The 14838-nt window shown below is 39.3% G+C and overlaps 3 protein-coding genes across 3 annotated transcripts; 1 reads left to right on the top strand and 2 right to left on the bottom strand.

The window, feature by feature from the left end:
* Positions 1–1449: 1449 nt before the first annotated feature.
* LOC107191290 (active breakpoint cluster region-related protein) lies at positions 1450–7285 on the bottom strand. The gene is made up of 13 exons (XM_015580287.1): positions 7047–7285; positions 5557–6028; positions 5251–5485; positions 4879–5158; positions 4611–4790; positions 4314–4529; positions 4023–4142; positions 3707–3951; positions 3456–3621; positions 2975–3257; positions 2580–2850; positions 2317–2488; positions 1450–2126 (listed from the first exon to the last, which is right to left on the bottom strand). Exons 1-13 carry the CDS (start codon positions 7158–7160, stop codon positions 1710–1712), a joined length of 3171 nt encoding a protein of 1056 aa, XP_015435773.1. The 5' UTR covers positions 7161–7285; the 3' UTR covers positions 1450–1709.
* A 1254-nt stretch (positions 7286–8539) lies between these two features.
* Positions 8540–11643, top strand: LOC107191368 (armadillo repeat-containing protein 5). The gene is made up of 6 exons (XM_015580393.1): positions 8540–8880; positions 9037–9257; positions 9341–10060; positions 10136–10311; positions 10384–10645; positions 10710–11643. Exons 1-6 carry the CDS (start codon positions 8626–8628, stop codon positions 11641–11643), a joined length of 2568 nt encoding a protein of 855 aa, XP_015435879.1. The 5' UTR covers positions 8540–8625.
* A 245-nt stretch (positions 11644–11888) lies between these two features.
* Positions 11889–14207, bottom strand: LOC107191289 (cytochrome P450 315a1, mitochondrial). Its single transcript, XM_015580286.1, has 5 exons — positions 13693–14207; positions 13262–13452; positions 12845–13179; positions 12330–12752; positions 11889–12109 (listed from the first exon to the last, which is right to left on the bottom strand). Exons 1-5 carry the CDS (start codon positions 14205–14207, stop codon positions 11996–11998), a joined length of 1578 nt encoding a protein of 525 aa, XP_015435772.1. The 3' UTR covers positions 11889–11995.
* Positions 14208–14838: the final 631 nt, after the last annotated feature.

The raw sequence follows: 14838 nt of genomic DNA, 5'->3' as shown, positions 1-14838 counted from the left end.
TTAATGCTCGTATTATATTTATATGATTTTCTCGAACACTCGTCAGACTTCTGTCTTTTGCTTTCGTTACTTCGATTACAGAGTAATTCACAAACGTCCTAGCATGTAACACAGGGGTTTTCTATATAGAGTATTAAATTTGTACTGCCAAATGTGCTTTCCTTCGCTTCAACCCTCTGAAGCATGGAGTGTCGGGCTTTGTTGGGAGTAATTTTCACGATAGAATACGAAGACATAGATTAGATTAATTGTGGTATACAGTACTAGAAAAATACAACTGGATAGTGTAAATATGGACACGCTGTAGATGACAGAATGTAAATATTGCAATGCTTCAAAGGGTCAATCTTGGTACTCTATTGAATGTATGAGAGAGAATCTTTTCTCTTTGGTGCTCCATTAAGCTGTAATTAGACTTGAGAACTAAAGATGATTCTTAAAATTATTAGACGAATATATTTCTAATTTAATGATAACTTAACACTAAACCTACCACCGGCCGGTCAAATGACCGGTTTTACCGTTCCAATTACTACGTTTTTGAAGGATTCGGTAGGTTTAGTGTTAATAGAGACGTGCACGTGTGCAATTATATATTACACTATCAAACAGAGGATTATTCGAGAAGTACCATACGATATAAAACTATACTGCCATGTAAAAACAGTAAATATTTAAACTAGTACAATGTAAACACCTACTAGTAATATGAAAGATGCTGTGCAAATTGAATTAAAAACCAAAACGAGTCTAACTACAGCTTAAATCATGAAAAACATTTTCCATTGCTCGTCAATATCTTTTACAAAAATTTCGAGAGCATGAATTTTTCTGAAAATATTTCTATAAAGAATACAACGGCTCGCGAAAGTCAGTTCCGTCAAAAAATCAATGTAGCCAGTGTATGTGTATATATCGTGACACTATTAAGCTTCGATTTGCATACACGAAGGAACGCATTTCTTTGAAGTTGTTCTGTAGGAATATTTAGGAACGTGATTCACTCGAATAAGTGGACATTTTCACGGACATAGCAAAAGGTGGTATGTCACGTTGTTATTGCGTAAAAAAATTTAGACTCTCTGTTAGGAACACGCCCCATTGGAAAAAATACTTACTTTCTAAAGCGTGGATATAATAGCGAACCGGACTCCTGTCTCTCTCTCTCTCTCTCTCTCTCTCTCTCTCTCCCTCTCTCTCTCTCATAGAAGAAATGAATTTCTTTTCTTTTCGAAATGTCTCTCGTGTGCCTGGTTCGCCACAGGTTTCAAGAAAATATTCAGCTATGAATTTTAAGCATCAAAATATCAAGTACTTAATGTCCACATTCATTCCTGAAAATTTCACGAAAACACGGGGCGAACCAGCCGTCAGGGTTTCATGTTAGCTAGGACTTTCGCAGGAATACAGGTATAAAATATATGACGGAGCTTGGTGAACCAATACATATGGTGGCTTCCAAGTTCACTTTTCGCTACGTTATCTCGTACGCGTAACCAAATCCTACAAGAATTCTCGCCGATCTGGGTTCCGTCAAAGCCTGTTGTTTACTACTCAGTGCGTTTCTGTGTGAAAACAATACGTAGTCACGAAAAAATTAGCAAAATATATTATAGAAAAATTGGTAATTTTACAATCGCGGCGTTAAGACACTTACGAAGAGAACCTCGAGCAACTAACGCTACGACAGGTCAACAAGAATCTCTCGACTAGAGTGACTGATTGTTCTGTTGCATGTGTATCTGCAAGAAACAGTAAAGTATGCCTGCCTGCGCCATTACGTCGACGGTGCCTGCGGCCAACGGATCGCGACTCTTCGCGTCCGACCGCGAGTTCGTGCCCGGTCGCAGCAAGGTCGGCCCGAATACCGTCGCTAAATTATGCAGCGACATCTTGTTTTGCGCCTCGTGTTTGTTCACTCTGATCAAATGAGCGAGCAGAAAGTCAATCACCGCTTTGTTCACGGCAGGTAAGCTTTCGTAAACCCTTCGTAAGGCAGCACCCTTCGACAACTCGCCGGTTTGGAAGGCTTCCAAAAACGCTGGGTAAAGGGCGTCCGTGAAGAGAGCCTCCGGCATTTCTCGAAGGTACAACTTGAGAACACCTGTTACAGAGTGAACATCCACCTGAAAAAATATAAATAATATTACTGAAACGATTTGTTGGATTAAGTCGACGCAGGGGGTTCGTCGTTTCTATACGAATCTTCGTTTCAGATTTAATTAATTCATTTAAAATATTTACTCGTGTCAAACACTTATGTTAACACAATATTATTTAATGAAGAATAATACGATGATATACATATATATGTACCTCTTTAAGCAATTGTTCTGCTTCGTATGAATTACTTTCGAACGATTTACGCAACTTTGTTAAATCGGACGCTGAACCAGAAACTCTGTATAAACCCACTTCTCCGACCCCTCGCCTTTCCACTTCTCTCACGCAAGCTGTTATAATAAACGGAACGTCTCGTTTCTCACGCCTGGAGAGTAAATATGTATAGTCAGTTTTATTGCTGTTACAGATAAAAAAAAAAAAGAAATACCTGTGTTTAGGTAAATATTACGACATACTTGCACACTTGTTGAATTTTAGCCCCGAATAAACCTTGGGGCTTGGCAGACGGTACCCGCCTCAAGGTTACTTCGCTTGGAACGAAACGGAGAGCCACGTCCAAAGTAGCTGGCCCTAAATTTAACGATCTCTCGACTTGATCCGACTGCAACCAAGATCTGCTCAATCGTTGTATGCATTTGCCTCGCAGTACCGAACGAGTTCCGCATTCTTCGTACAATAAAATACGAACGTTTTGGCTGCCCTCTAATTCAACGACAAACGTTTCACCTTAAACAGACCAAGTTGAAATTAATTATGAACTGTCGGTATAATAATCGTCCATACTGTCACGATGAATACTATACAATAGAACATTCCAATAATTATTTTTAAAAAGAAAACATCATTTTACCCCAGGTCGGAGCTTGTCCCCTCGCAACTCGACTTCTTGCACGCTTAAAATAATGTCCATAACTATCAACCTCCACGATTATATAAAGATCTCCGACTCTGTCTAAACCTGGCGGTGTTAAGCCAAGCAGAGTCAAGTGAAGATCACCCAGTAACAAGCTTTCGTCGCGTCCCGATCTCAACAAATAGCTGCCCATATCTGTTTGAAGATAAGTACGGCAGGCTGTAACCCAAGCCTGCAATTCATACATTGACAAAGGCAATGGTCCCGGAGGTTGTCCGCCCTAAAAGATAAAAAATGAAATATTTATTATTTGTTATCATTTAATTAACTATCTCCTTATCTTTGTTAAGATATCGTTACTTATATCCTTGTGTTCGATTTAAATAAAAGATATTACGTATCTTTACAGTATTTATTTATTCGTAATTTGTGAATTACGCACCTTTGACTTATCTAGGTAACTATGGGAACGCATTACCTGTTGCAATGCCTCCACCGCTTCAACCCATTGAGACCGTTCAAATTCGCTGGACAAAAAGAACGTATACGAATTTTGCATTCGATGCTGACTTTTATGCGAAACGCGTAATACTAAATTCGGAGAGGCTAACACTAGCTGAGCTTTGATCGCGTACGGTACATGCCTGTGACCTGTACATGAAATTTACCAATAACTAAACCGAATACGTGTTTTTTAGTATAATGAGAACAAAATAATTTTTTATGTACCGTAGAGCTACAACATTAGCTGGACTAGTCTCACGTGGCTCAATACCATCCTCCGTCACCACCGCTTCTGCCACTGGCACGTACCACTTTAATTCAAACGTGAACTTATCTCTACCAGATGCCTTATATTTTGCACAAGCGATTACGTCGTTGAAGAGAAACAGATGTCTTAACTTTCTATGCCCGTCAGATAATTCAACCACAAAAGAGTTCTTCACTAATCTTCGTTGTGCTCTGTCATGACTCTGGAAACAAGTGTTGTTATAGATACTACGTTATTTGCAAGCAATTTAAATGTTATTTCAATTTTTCTCACCGGAAACATTGATTTCGTCTGAATAATATTGAACTCGTCCAGGAAGTTTCTGGTCATAGCAAGAGCTTCTGAAAGCGGTGCATGATCCGCATGATTCATTGGTGTGTGCTTCAGAAGATCCTACAATCGATTGAAAGGGAATTATCACTGCGAATTCTCTGATAAGATAAAGTTAGTATATTTCCACGTGATGTTATCGAGTTATGCAATCAATGTTCATTTACTAATAGTATACTCCTTTGTTTGTGTATTTTAAAGAGTATTATATTTTTGTATACACGGTATACTCACATGTAAAACTAATGCATTTTTCTGCACTCGAGCTACAGGTTTATGTAAAAGATCTTCGAGAGATAAACCTGGACCTTTAGGAAATCCTCTGAGTCTTATGTCCCTTGTGATTTCACCGAATTGAGTAGAATGCGCGGAACACCTTCGTACGGTATCGGTAGCACGAGCATAATTATGCAAAAAAGCTCCGTATAATCCTATGTTGCTAGCCATTACCTATAACCAATGATATAACATTAACAGAATTCAAGAGATACATATTTACCGTTCTTTCTATAGAGAATTTTCAATTCTTACTTTAAACTGTTCACCTATAGTAGTTTTACTATCCCATTTCTCCAATTTTTTCCTAAGACTGTTCAAAAATGTCTGATGCAATTCATGTAATTCCGGTATCTTATAAAACATGGTACCGAATTCATCTTCGGAAATGACCGGTTGCGACGTGGTCAATGTAGCTCTGATAGCCTTCATATACTGGAAAAAAAAGGGATAGATCCATTAGAAACCACGACACAATTTTTCATACCTCACTTGATGTTAGGTTGTAAGATAGGCTACATACTTGTAACATTACGTTTAGACATTCGACATATATTGTTTCACTTTCTACCACAGAGTTCACAATACATTTAATCATAGACGTTCTATCGTCCTCACGGTCTTTACTTTTTTCTTGGCGGCGTGGTGTGGTTGGCGTCGGCGATTCTAAACTGCCTTCGCTTAAGCTTAAAGGTTCTGCATCACTGCTACCGGTTTCGTTATCCGTGCTAAGAGCGCGCAGTAAAATCGGTGGTGCAGGACTGGCACCTTCTTCGTCCTCGCTGTCCATTGCTGCTCTGTGTCTGCAGATGGTAAACATTCCCGTGAAGTATCGTGTATAAATCAATCGCCCGAGAAATTATTATTACGATTTTCTTCGGCAGAAGCGACTTACTGTATAAAATAATCGATGTTGACATAGTTACTCTGGTTCCCCGGTGAGTCCGGAAGAGAGGGCGGTCTCCTCTGCGGTGCTCTATTGCCATTATTGTTCCCAATGGGTGGAATACGTGCATCGATATATACATACTCTCCTGTCTGATCTAAAGCTACAGAATCATAGTAAGGTTCTTCCTCCGATGCCTCTGCATCACCATCTTCCCCATCTTCATTGATCGGATTTTCCAAATCTGAATCGTGAAGGACACACATAAATCAAATTGGATTTAATTGTGAGAATAGTACATAATTAATACAACACCTTTCTCGTCCTCCTCTTTGAGGGATTCATCGTTCTTCTCTTTCTTTGAACTACCCGTCACCTCAATTACGGTAACATAATTACTTGGCACATCAGGGTCGCTGTTTCGTCTAAGCTCAGGCACTTTGTCAGGACTTTTTGGTATCTCGCTTTTAGGTCTTTTGTTTGTATTCAGGGTCGAGCTCAGTTCAGAAACGCACTTGTCTTGAAACTTACTTATATCCTCGCGTGCAGGAAGTGGCGGAGCCGATGGCTCCGGATGTTGAGCGCGAGACGCATTCGTTGAATCTGGCAAACTATTTTCTGCCAGACGGGACTGTTGAGTTTGAGATTCTGTAAACTGTTGCTTTTCGGGTGTTGTCACCGTGTTACTGTTTGCTAGTTGCTTGTGACGTTCGACATCAGCTAGCAATCTTTCTAAATATTCCACGTAGAATTCTTCTTTTTCGAGTTCCTCCCTCAAAGCAGTCACCTGCAAACATAATATTCATCGGAAATTTGTATTTTCATTTGATTTTATTTGATATTATTGTAATTACCAATGCAAACACGATACAAACATATCTTTTTCATTCATGATAGCAAGATTGAGATAAGCAAACGATGATTCAGTGACAGTGAGCCAATTGAGGAAGTTTAGCATTAATGTTCTTGACATACTAGTTGATGTGTATACAATGATTTAATTTCCTCCATAAATGGCAACACATGTGTGACTAATTTATTATAGAATATTGTTACAAAAATTTTGAAACCAGATTTTAAACAAAAGTCTGAAGATAAATAAAGTGAATGGAGAACACTGACATGTTAACTACATTTAGCTATAAATTCAGTTAACTTCTCAATTAACTATGAAACTAATGTGATGACTCATGAAGCAATGCCCCCATTACCTGATGGGCAAGGAAAGGTTTTCCTCTAAGGAATTAAAGCTATAACTAGAGACTTCCGAGAAGAAAAGATAAGAAACAAAGAAAAGGATATAATTTGTTCCTCACAAACAGATACTATTGGTGACTCATCAATAGCTTAAGAAGAAAACCTTTTCTCATAGTCTTTCACTAAAATAATTTAGAGGGATAATGTGCACAATAATGTGATAGGAATCAGTTTCTGACTGTCACAATACGTTTATGTTAACTACCAAACAAACCTCTCATAGTTCTTATTATATTGTTACAATTAATGGATGAGATACAATAAACTCAAAATCCTTCAGCATTCACAGAAGTGTTTTCTATACTTTTATTCCAGGTCTATATAAAGGCATCTTAATTTGAATTCAATTACTATTAGTTTCACTGTAAAAATAACTGTCCTCCAAAATGGGTTGTCGTATTGAAATCTGGACTCTGTGTAAAGCCTGTTTGAGTATCAGTTGGGTATACCAATACTGTATCCACTGTTTCTTTAGATGCCAGTGCACAAGGAGGTAACTTTACATGTTCGTTATATCTTATCCATTAAGTGTATACTTCCTAGTATACCTTCTGTTTATGCTTGACTAGGTTGGCTCTGACGTCCTCTTCCCAAGCCGCCGGCAACGCGCTGTCCGGGAATCTTTGAACCCAGACACGCTGGAAATCCCCGAAAACGCTCATTACTCCACTCCAGGCCGTTGAAAAAGAGGACTCCTCGGGGACGGTGATGATTCGAGACACGATTCAAGCCGCTCTGTACATTGCACGGGCGCGGCGGTGGCGGCTCTCACCCGAATACGCCCGATTACGATCTCGTTCCGTTGCAGAGAATCTACTGGGACGCACGTGCCACCGTAACGAGGCATAAGTCGTTCGTTTCAGCGGCGATCGAAACCTTTTTTCCTGGTACACGGGTAACCTGTCAGCCGTGGAGAAACGGAATGAGCAGCGTCATACAGCCGCTGTCATCTTGTCGACATCTCCTGCGTAGCCTCACGTTCCGATCCCCATGCCCTCTCCTATCATTTTGACGCCTCCGCTATACTATGTTCGCGGACACTGCCCCCGCCAGCAGGTGCGCTTCACGGATGATACTCTTCACGGTGTGCTTACGCAAAATAGAAATTCGTATCCGTTGCGAAACAAACAACCGACAAAATCCCCCGCCTGTTTTACCTCGAAACAAATAATATGCAACTTTATGGTCACCTTGACGATGCGAATTCGTTCGATATGAACGTTAGATGGAAACGACGGGGGGGGGGGTTAAGTAAAGGAGTCTCAGCCGTTTTAACGATGCGAGGAAATTGCGTGTAACGCAACGAAGGATGATGTTTCTTTACGTAATTCTTTGTAATTACTGTTGTGTATCGAAGAACATTTAGGCGTAACTCTTACTCTTGATAGTAGACAAACGTTCCAATACATATGTATACTATTATTGGGAAAATAAAACTTCATTAGATTTAGAAATAATGAAAATAATTTGTAACATCATGTGATAAATTTTGAGAAATTATTCTACTTGGAGTACAAGTAGGTAGGTATTCTCTTTCTTTTGTCTCGCTGTTCTTTAGGAAGACGCGAGCTTAATGAGTTAAATAGGATTAATTAAATGATGTGATAAACATACGTGTATCAATGACAGTAATAACCTTATGAATTTCATTACTACTACTAATGAAAATAATAGTTTGTTAATATTACTGGGATTATTAAATCCTTTCACGAGTTATTAATGTGCCCTACAAATTGTTTCAATTATGTTCCGTGATGTTCCCTAATCGTCCTATACAGTATACCTACTAACTCCATTAAACGTATTATGACGGCTAGTGTGTACATTTTAAACTAAAAACTTAGTAGCGGGACATTCGAAAAAGTAATTATATAAAATAATTAATTAATTACATCTTGATACGTTTCGAATTTAAACGTGAAGTTCATCTACATTACATTGTCTTACAATCAATGTAATACATTTCGTTTAAAAGAAGTTACGAATTAAAATGATTTTCTTCTTAACACACTTTTGTAAGTTACTGTACAGGTGTAGCTGTCAATCTTGATGGCAGTACAATTTAGAGGTTATGTTTCTTCTGAAAAACTAACAAATTTTCGTTCATTTTCCTAATTGTCGAAAAAAATGTCGACTGTGTATGAGAAACAAGAGTACTCGATACTTCAGGAATTATTGAAACATCTAAAGACAGAGTCCAAGAGCGGAATCTCCTCATGTTTGGCACGGCTCAAAAACGAACCCAAGTCCTACAAGCAATTCGCAAAAGATGGAGGGCTGGGCATTTTAGTAAATTTACTCCGTTGTCATAATTTGAAAATATTGAATATGACTTTGAGTGTTCTAGCGAACGCATGCATGAGTTCTGACGCGAGGGAGAAGGTACAATGACATTTGTGTTCATTCCCTTTTAGAGCTGTTCAATAAGTTTCACGAACTAGTTCATTTAACTAAAGATAGAATAATCTATATCTAAACACTTCCTACTTACAGTCAAGCAATGTCAATTCGTACTAATTTTAAAAACATTTCTTTCAGGTCAGAGGATCTAAAATAGCCAGTAGCGTAGTCTCTATAATAAAATATATAAAGTTAGGGAACACTTTACACTGCCGTGCTTGTAGACTGATTGGAAACTTGTCAGAGTGCGATTGGCATGCTAAATCACTGTGCGAGGCTGGTGCAATTCAAGCTCTAGTTGATCTTTTACAGTTAGATATAAATATGCAAACTCATTTAATGGGTGTTAGGGCTATAAGGTACAGAAATAATTCATGCATTTGTGATATTCTAACTGCATTCCGCATTCTTTTTTTAATTAATCTATGTTCGTTCTTTGCAGAAATATTTGGAGTATATATGAAGGTAGCAGAGAAGAGATTTTAGAGTCTGGAATTATACATAGAATAACAGGTCTCTTAATAATAGCAATGGAAAAATTACAAACAGGTGCAAAGTATTTGGAGCTGGTAGAAACTTGTTTAAAAGCTATGTGCGCTTTTCTGATTACTCTTGATCCTCGAGTCGGGGAACAAATGCGAGGAGAGAAAGATATGCAAGGCTACAAATGCGTTGTACAGTGCTGCGATATGAATAATAAAATGGCCATTAAGTGTTTGTACAACCTTTGCCAAATAGCAGAATGTCGTCCTATTTTGGGAAACTCTGGTGCTATTGAGAGTCTCATTGCTCTTATCAAAGATCATTCAGAATTGTCTAAAGAAACATTAGTTAGTTTATGTCTGTTTTGTCGGGAAGCTGTGAATCGTGCAAGAATTAGAATGGGATCTGGTTTAGAATTAATGTTATCTTTGTTGCAAACTGCTGAACACGAAAAATATCATCCCATGTTATTGCACGGTTTGGCACAATTTGTTTATGACGATCCAAGCATTATGATAATGCTTAGAAATGGATTGCTTGACGTTTTGGTAACCAGGCTGAAAAATATGGTAACCGAAGTCGCAAGTAACGAGCAGACTAATTGTTCAAAAAAGAGAGGTAACGAGTCACCACCTAACAAACAATCAGAGTTCAAATACAACAAGACCAATTTAGGACGGTACGTTTATCGAATTATCTAAAGTTTAGCTAGTGTAGTAAGTACAAAAATAACTATTACAATTTTATTTTACAGATTCAGTTCAGATTATTACCGTGACGATTGGAGTCCAGGCAGTGCAACCAGTGTTTCTTCTTCACCCCCTAGCACACCCCCATTACCATTCTATGATTCTATGGAAAATGACGAAAACGCGGAAGACAATTACAGTCCAGTTTGTAGTGATACAGAATTTATGGACAACGAAGATGGTACATTGAAATACATGCTCTCTAAGAAATATTCATAAAATTATTAGGTATACAATGTATCGTTTCTTGTAGAACCTCAAGAAGAGGTGGAATCATTAAAAAGTTGTAAATCGGTGATCATAGACGTAGAAGAATCCCACGCTTCTGAAAAAGAAAATAAATGCAACGTTTCCGAATATGCAAACGTTTGGACCTTAAGTCTGTTGAGCCGTCTGAGTCATTCGAATGATCCAATTGAACGACTGGCGGATCCTACAACCATCGAAGCTCTGTCAGCGTATATTAGACATGCTAAAAATCCAAAAGCGTCCAGAATTTTGACTAGAATCACAAGGTAAGCAAAGATAATTAAAATTTGCAAATGTATCTCTATTAATTAATGATTATTTCCCACGTAGAAATGGCGCGTATTTAATGCCGCTGTTAAAACAAGGCTTCGTTTTCGAAGCTCAGACGCTGTACGGTTCGGAACAGTACACAAGACAGTTGTGCGCACTGGCGGAAACCGGCGGGGCAATAGGTGAACTTACGTCCATACTACTTCGCGGGGATGAAACTCACAAATTAATAATTGCAGTATCGATACCATTCCTGATTAAATCGCGCTACATTCTCAAGTCTCTGTTGAACAGTTACGGTGGCCTGCCGTTAATATTCCGCGTGCTATCCGACCAGCAGCACAGTCTCTACGAGAATGCTATTTGGTCGATATGTCGGCTAGCGAACACGCTGCAGATTCAGCCGGAAATTATAGAGAAGTGTCAAAGCACTGACACAACATCCACGGATTTTCCTAGGGTTTATGACAACCATCCGAAACCGGCAACAGTCACATTCGAGTTGGATGACGGCACCACCGTCGACGCTTGCAGGCACACGCTTTGCCAAAAGTCTGACGCTTTCTCAGCTATGCTTGAGGGAAACTTTTCGGAATCGGGGAAGAAACGCGTGAAGCTACGAAACACAACGAAGGACGGTCTTAACACGTTAATGCTGGCCGTGACCGGTTCCGTGTTCGAGACCAGAACCATCGAGTCTTTATTGGATGCCGTGCTACTGGCTGACAAGTTCCTCATGGCGGACGTATCGGATATCCTCACGGAGAGCTCGATTTCCAAGTTGAATTATAAAAACTACAGCAGAGCCTGGAGTTGGGCGAGAAAGAATTCATGCCACGAATTGAAATCTTGCTGCGTAAAAAGCTTTCTGACAGCCTCGATGAGCAAATCTGAAACGATTCAAGCATTTCAGGACTTTTCCAATAGCGATAAATTTAATGAATTTCTAGACGAGGTCAGAGAGATTATTAACAGTGTTTTGTGCCAACGTTAACGATAGAGTAAGTTTAACGTAATTGTGATATTAATATGTAGTGAACTCGTAGAATAATTTGATCGGTTAATCGTAAGCGGGTGGCACTTAATGAAATTTTTATATTACGAAATCTTTTATTCGTCTGTACCTTTATTATTATACTTATTGTGAATATATTTTAAGATACGGAAACTGTTGTATATGAATAATTATTATACATTCGTAAGTGTAATTTGTTTTCAAGCATATACATTAAAGCGCTGATTGTTGTATATACCGTGGAAAGTATTCGAATTGCAAATATAACAAAGCAAGAGAGTATTTTACTTCCTTGCCGTATGTACTTTATTTACATTCCTCAGTTTCCTTGTCACTCTCTTCGGGTTAATCTCAACTGCATCGACTCCGACGGGACAGATATTAAATGCAGAATCATTTCTATTCGATCCTTATTTACACAATCTATCTTGAACGATTTCACCAGCTGGAAAATTCATAAAAATGTATTAGCGTTGCATCCCTAATCTATTATAAGATTTATTACGTTACTGTTCGGAGAACTTTATACACTCTGAACATTATAATGAAAGTGTTTTTTTTTTATTTTAGTTATAATATTGAGTATATACAGGGTGCCTTGCCTCTGTATAATCGGTTGAAGTAACCAATGCAATAGAAACTTTGTAATCGATTAATCTGAATACCTTCGCCAAGCCGAACGATATCTGTACTTCCGCCAGTTTCCGGCCGATGCAGCTTCTGGCACCTAAAGCGAACGGCAAACTCGCGTGAGGGTTTAATAGGCCGCTGTAAGTGCCTTTTTCCGTTCTGATCCATCTTTCCGGTAGGAACTCGTTCGGCCGCGAGAAATTCGCGCCATTACGGCTTAAAAGTTCATTTACCCCTTTTGGCACAAAGTAATTACCGATCACACTATCCTCCGGCAAGTATCGAGAAATGAATGGCGCGGTAGGGTACAACCTGAGAGTCTCTTTGATTATACCTTTCAACAGCGGATCGCGTAGCACCTCTTTCTGCGGAAGTTCCTTCACACGCTCGTACAATTCTTCTTGTATCTCCGGATGCTTACACATCAGTAAAAGTATCCATTGCAATGTGGTCGCTGTCTACAATTCCAATAACATTAAAGTACCGTCCATTCGATTCTCTAATTTTTGTATAATTTTGGGTTTTTTGAAATATATTTAGATAAGTATACCGTATCACCAGCTGCTATAATAAAGTCAGTGACAATGCAAACAGCATCCTTTTCTCGAATCCCTTCGTTTAACATTTTATTCAACAATCCGTCGCCGCCTATTTTAATCATTTCCGGCACCAAAATCCGAAGAGTTTCGAAAACCGTGTCTACGCAGGCTACGAATTTCATCCAAACAGGAAGTCGTAAATTCATCGCCACTCTGACTGGCATTACGGCCAACGTAACAGAATACTCGAATATTTTGTACAACAGTCGTGCCAATTTTTCAAAATCTTGCGACAATTCACGTTTGCTGGATTGCCAAGAGCTGCCCATCAAAGTGGCCACCATTGCTGCGGAAATAAAATTCACATTTTCTTCTGTTTGCCCGACGTGCGTATTATTGCACTACTACGAGGTAAAATATATTTATACCTTCGATAGACCACTGATAAAGTTGAACTTGTAACTCTGGTACCACAGCATCGGTCTTTATCTGTTCGTCCCATTTCCGCTTAAGTTCCTCGGCTGCATCTTCGCAAGGGCCAGCCATTAAGTTTGTGGAATCCGGTACCAAGAGCACTTTATTCAATATTCTGCGGAAGTATATCCATTCATCTCCATCCCTGTTCAAACAGTTAATCTTTTATTGAATTTTCAGATTCGAAATTAACACTCTTCTAAAACCTTCGAACAAGAACCCAAACCCGTAGCCTGCAAAATTTTCTACATAACCACACACTCTCGGCTAGGCTGAATTTTATTGTTCATAATTTGTAACAAAGGAAAGGTTATCTCTGGTCATAACGGGCGTATTTACTCTAACGATTAAATCCTGACACTTAGAATAGTTAAAGGTGTTTTACATGAAGAGTAAACCCCGTCGACATTTTCGTATATCGTTATACAGCATCCAAGCTTCCGGTAAGAAGTGTTTGGGCGCCTGACCCTCTATCCGAAAAACTCGCCGAAACTCCTGTGGCGAATTGATAAACACCGCCGAAACAAGTCCCAGTCTCTCCCTGTAAACCGGGCCTAGTTCTTTGTGCCTTCTATCCACATATTCGTGCTGTCGTTTCGCGCCGCCAGCGAGCAGAAACGAAAAAAGCGTTCCAAACAGAGGAAGACCACGTGGTTCCGGTGCACTCTGAAGTATACTTTCGGTTTCAATTGCCGCGGTGGCGTCATTTCTGTCCCGCGATTTCTCGGCGATTTCGATCTCCGATCTCGCAACGCCATCTGTAGTCTTTGAGATATCGGATAAATCGTCGATTCTCGACGCCCCTGCGTAACTGCAACCCGGTATGGAATAATTCGCAGGGGTCACAGTACCACGGTTTGCCTTTTTCGTAGCTTTAAAAAGGTTCCGTGTAACGTTCATCTTCGTATTTCGGACCAACAAACGTGTACTATCGTTATTGTCACTGGTAACGTATTTGTGTTACTTTATTATTAAAGTCCACTATTGTGTACTCATGATATTCTTAATGTCAAGTTTCGTGTTCCTGCCAGCACGACGAATCTGTAAAAATATTACTGTCCTGTAGCATTTATCGTTTTCACTGTTCACAGTTGCCCGACAAAACGCGGGAAAGTACCCTGTAGTTGATCTACTGACGAATGTGTCGCAGCTTTTCTCTGCCGGTAAAATTGTAATTGGTAACGGTCGCGACGTGACGGTTGGAAGGATTGTCACACACCAATTGTACGTATGTATGTATTTGTCAAATTCGATGCGTCGTCCTGCAGACTAATCGTTTTTCTTTTTCAGCTGAACGAACGTGACTCTGTTCGAGAATCTTTCGTGCCTATACTCACGGGAAGTTTTTATTTTCCTGCTTGTCCGTCACGATTAATGACACTGATTCGATTACGACGACAACACTAATATGATAATTTAAGGAATTGATTCGATTGTTTTTCATTTATAGCATTGACGTTCCATTTTTTAGCTTTCGTAGGGGGATAAAATATGTAGCGGACGGTACGAAGTGATATTCTTTATGATGACA

The sequence above is a fragment of the Dufourea novaeangliae genome, unplaced genomic scaffold (genome assembly GCF_001272555.1).
Source record: "Dufourea novaeangliae isolate 0120121106 unplaced genomic scaffold, ASM127255v1 scaffold246, whole genome shotgun sequence".
In the NCBI taxonomy this organism is placed as follows: domain Eukaryota; kingdom Metazoa; phylum Arthropoda; class Insecta; order Hymenoptera; family Halictidae; genus Dufourea; species Dufourea novaeangliae.
This window is presented reverse-complemented; position numbering and strand designations above follow the sequence as displayed.

Coding starts and splice junctions, on each gene's coding strand:
- LOC107191290 (XM_015580287.1), bottom strand. CDS start 7,160: ATGAGCGTTTTCGGGGATTTCCAGCGTGTCTGGGTTCAAAGATTCCCG. Junction 6,029..7,046: donor TAGTCAAGCATAAACAGAAG/GTATACTAGGAA, acceptor TTATGTTTGCAG/GTGACTGCTTTGAGGGAGGA. Junction 3,258..3,455: donor CGGTGGAGGCATTGCAACAG/GTAATGCGTTCC, acceptor TTTATCTTTTAG/GGCGGACAACCTCCGGGACC.
- LOC107191368 (XM_015580393.1), top strand. CDS start 8,626: ATGTCGACTGTGTATGAGAAACAAGAGTACTCGATACTTCAGGAATTA. Junction 9,258..9,340: donor ATGGGTGTTAGGGCTATAAG/GTACAGAAATAA, acceptor CGTTCTTTGCAG/AAATATTTGGAGTATATATG. Junction 10,061..10,135: donor AACAAGACCAATTTAGGACG/GTACGTTTATCG, acceptor TTTATTTTACAG/ATTCAGTTCAGATTATTACC.
- LOC107191289 (XM_015580286.1), bottom strand. CDS start 14,207: ATGAACGTTACACGGAACCTTTTTAAAGCTACGAAAAAGGCAAACCGT. Junction 12,753..12,844: donor TTATAGCAGCTGGTGATACG/GTATACTTATCT, acceptor TTGGAATTGTAG/ACAGCGACCACATTGCAATG. Junction 12,110..12,329: donor TATCGTTCGGCTTGGCGAAG/GTATTCAGATTA, acceptor TGAATTTTCCAG/CTGGTGAAATCGTTCAAGAT.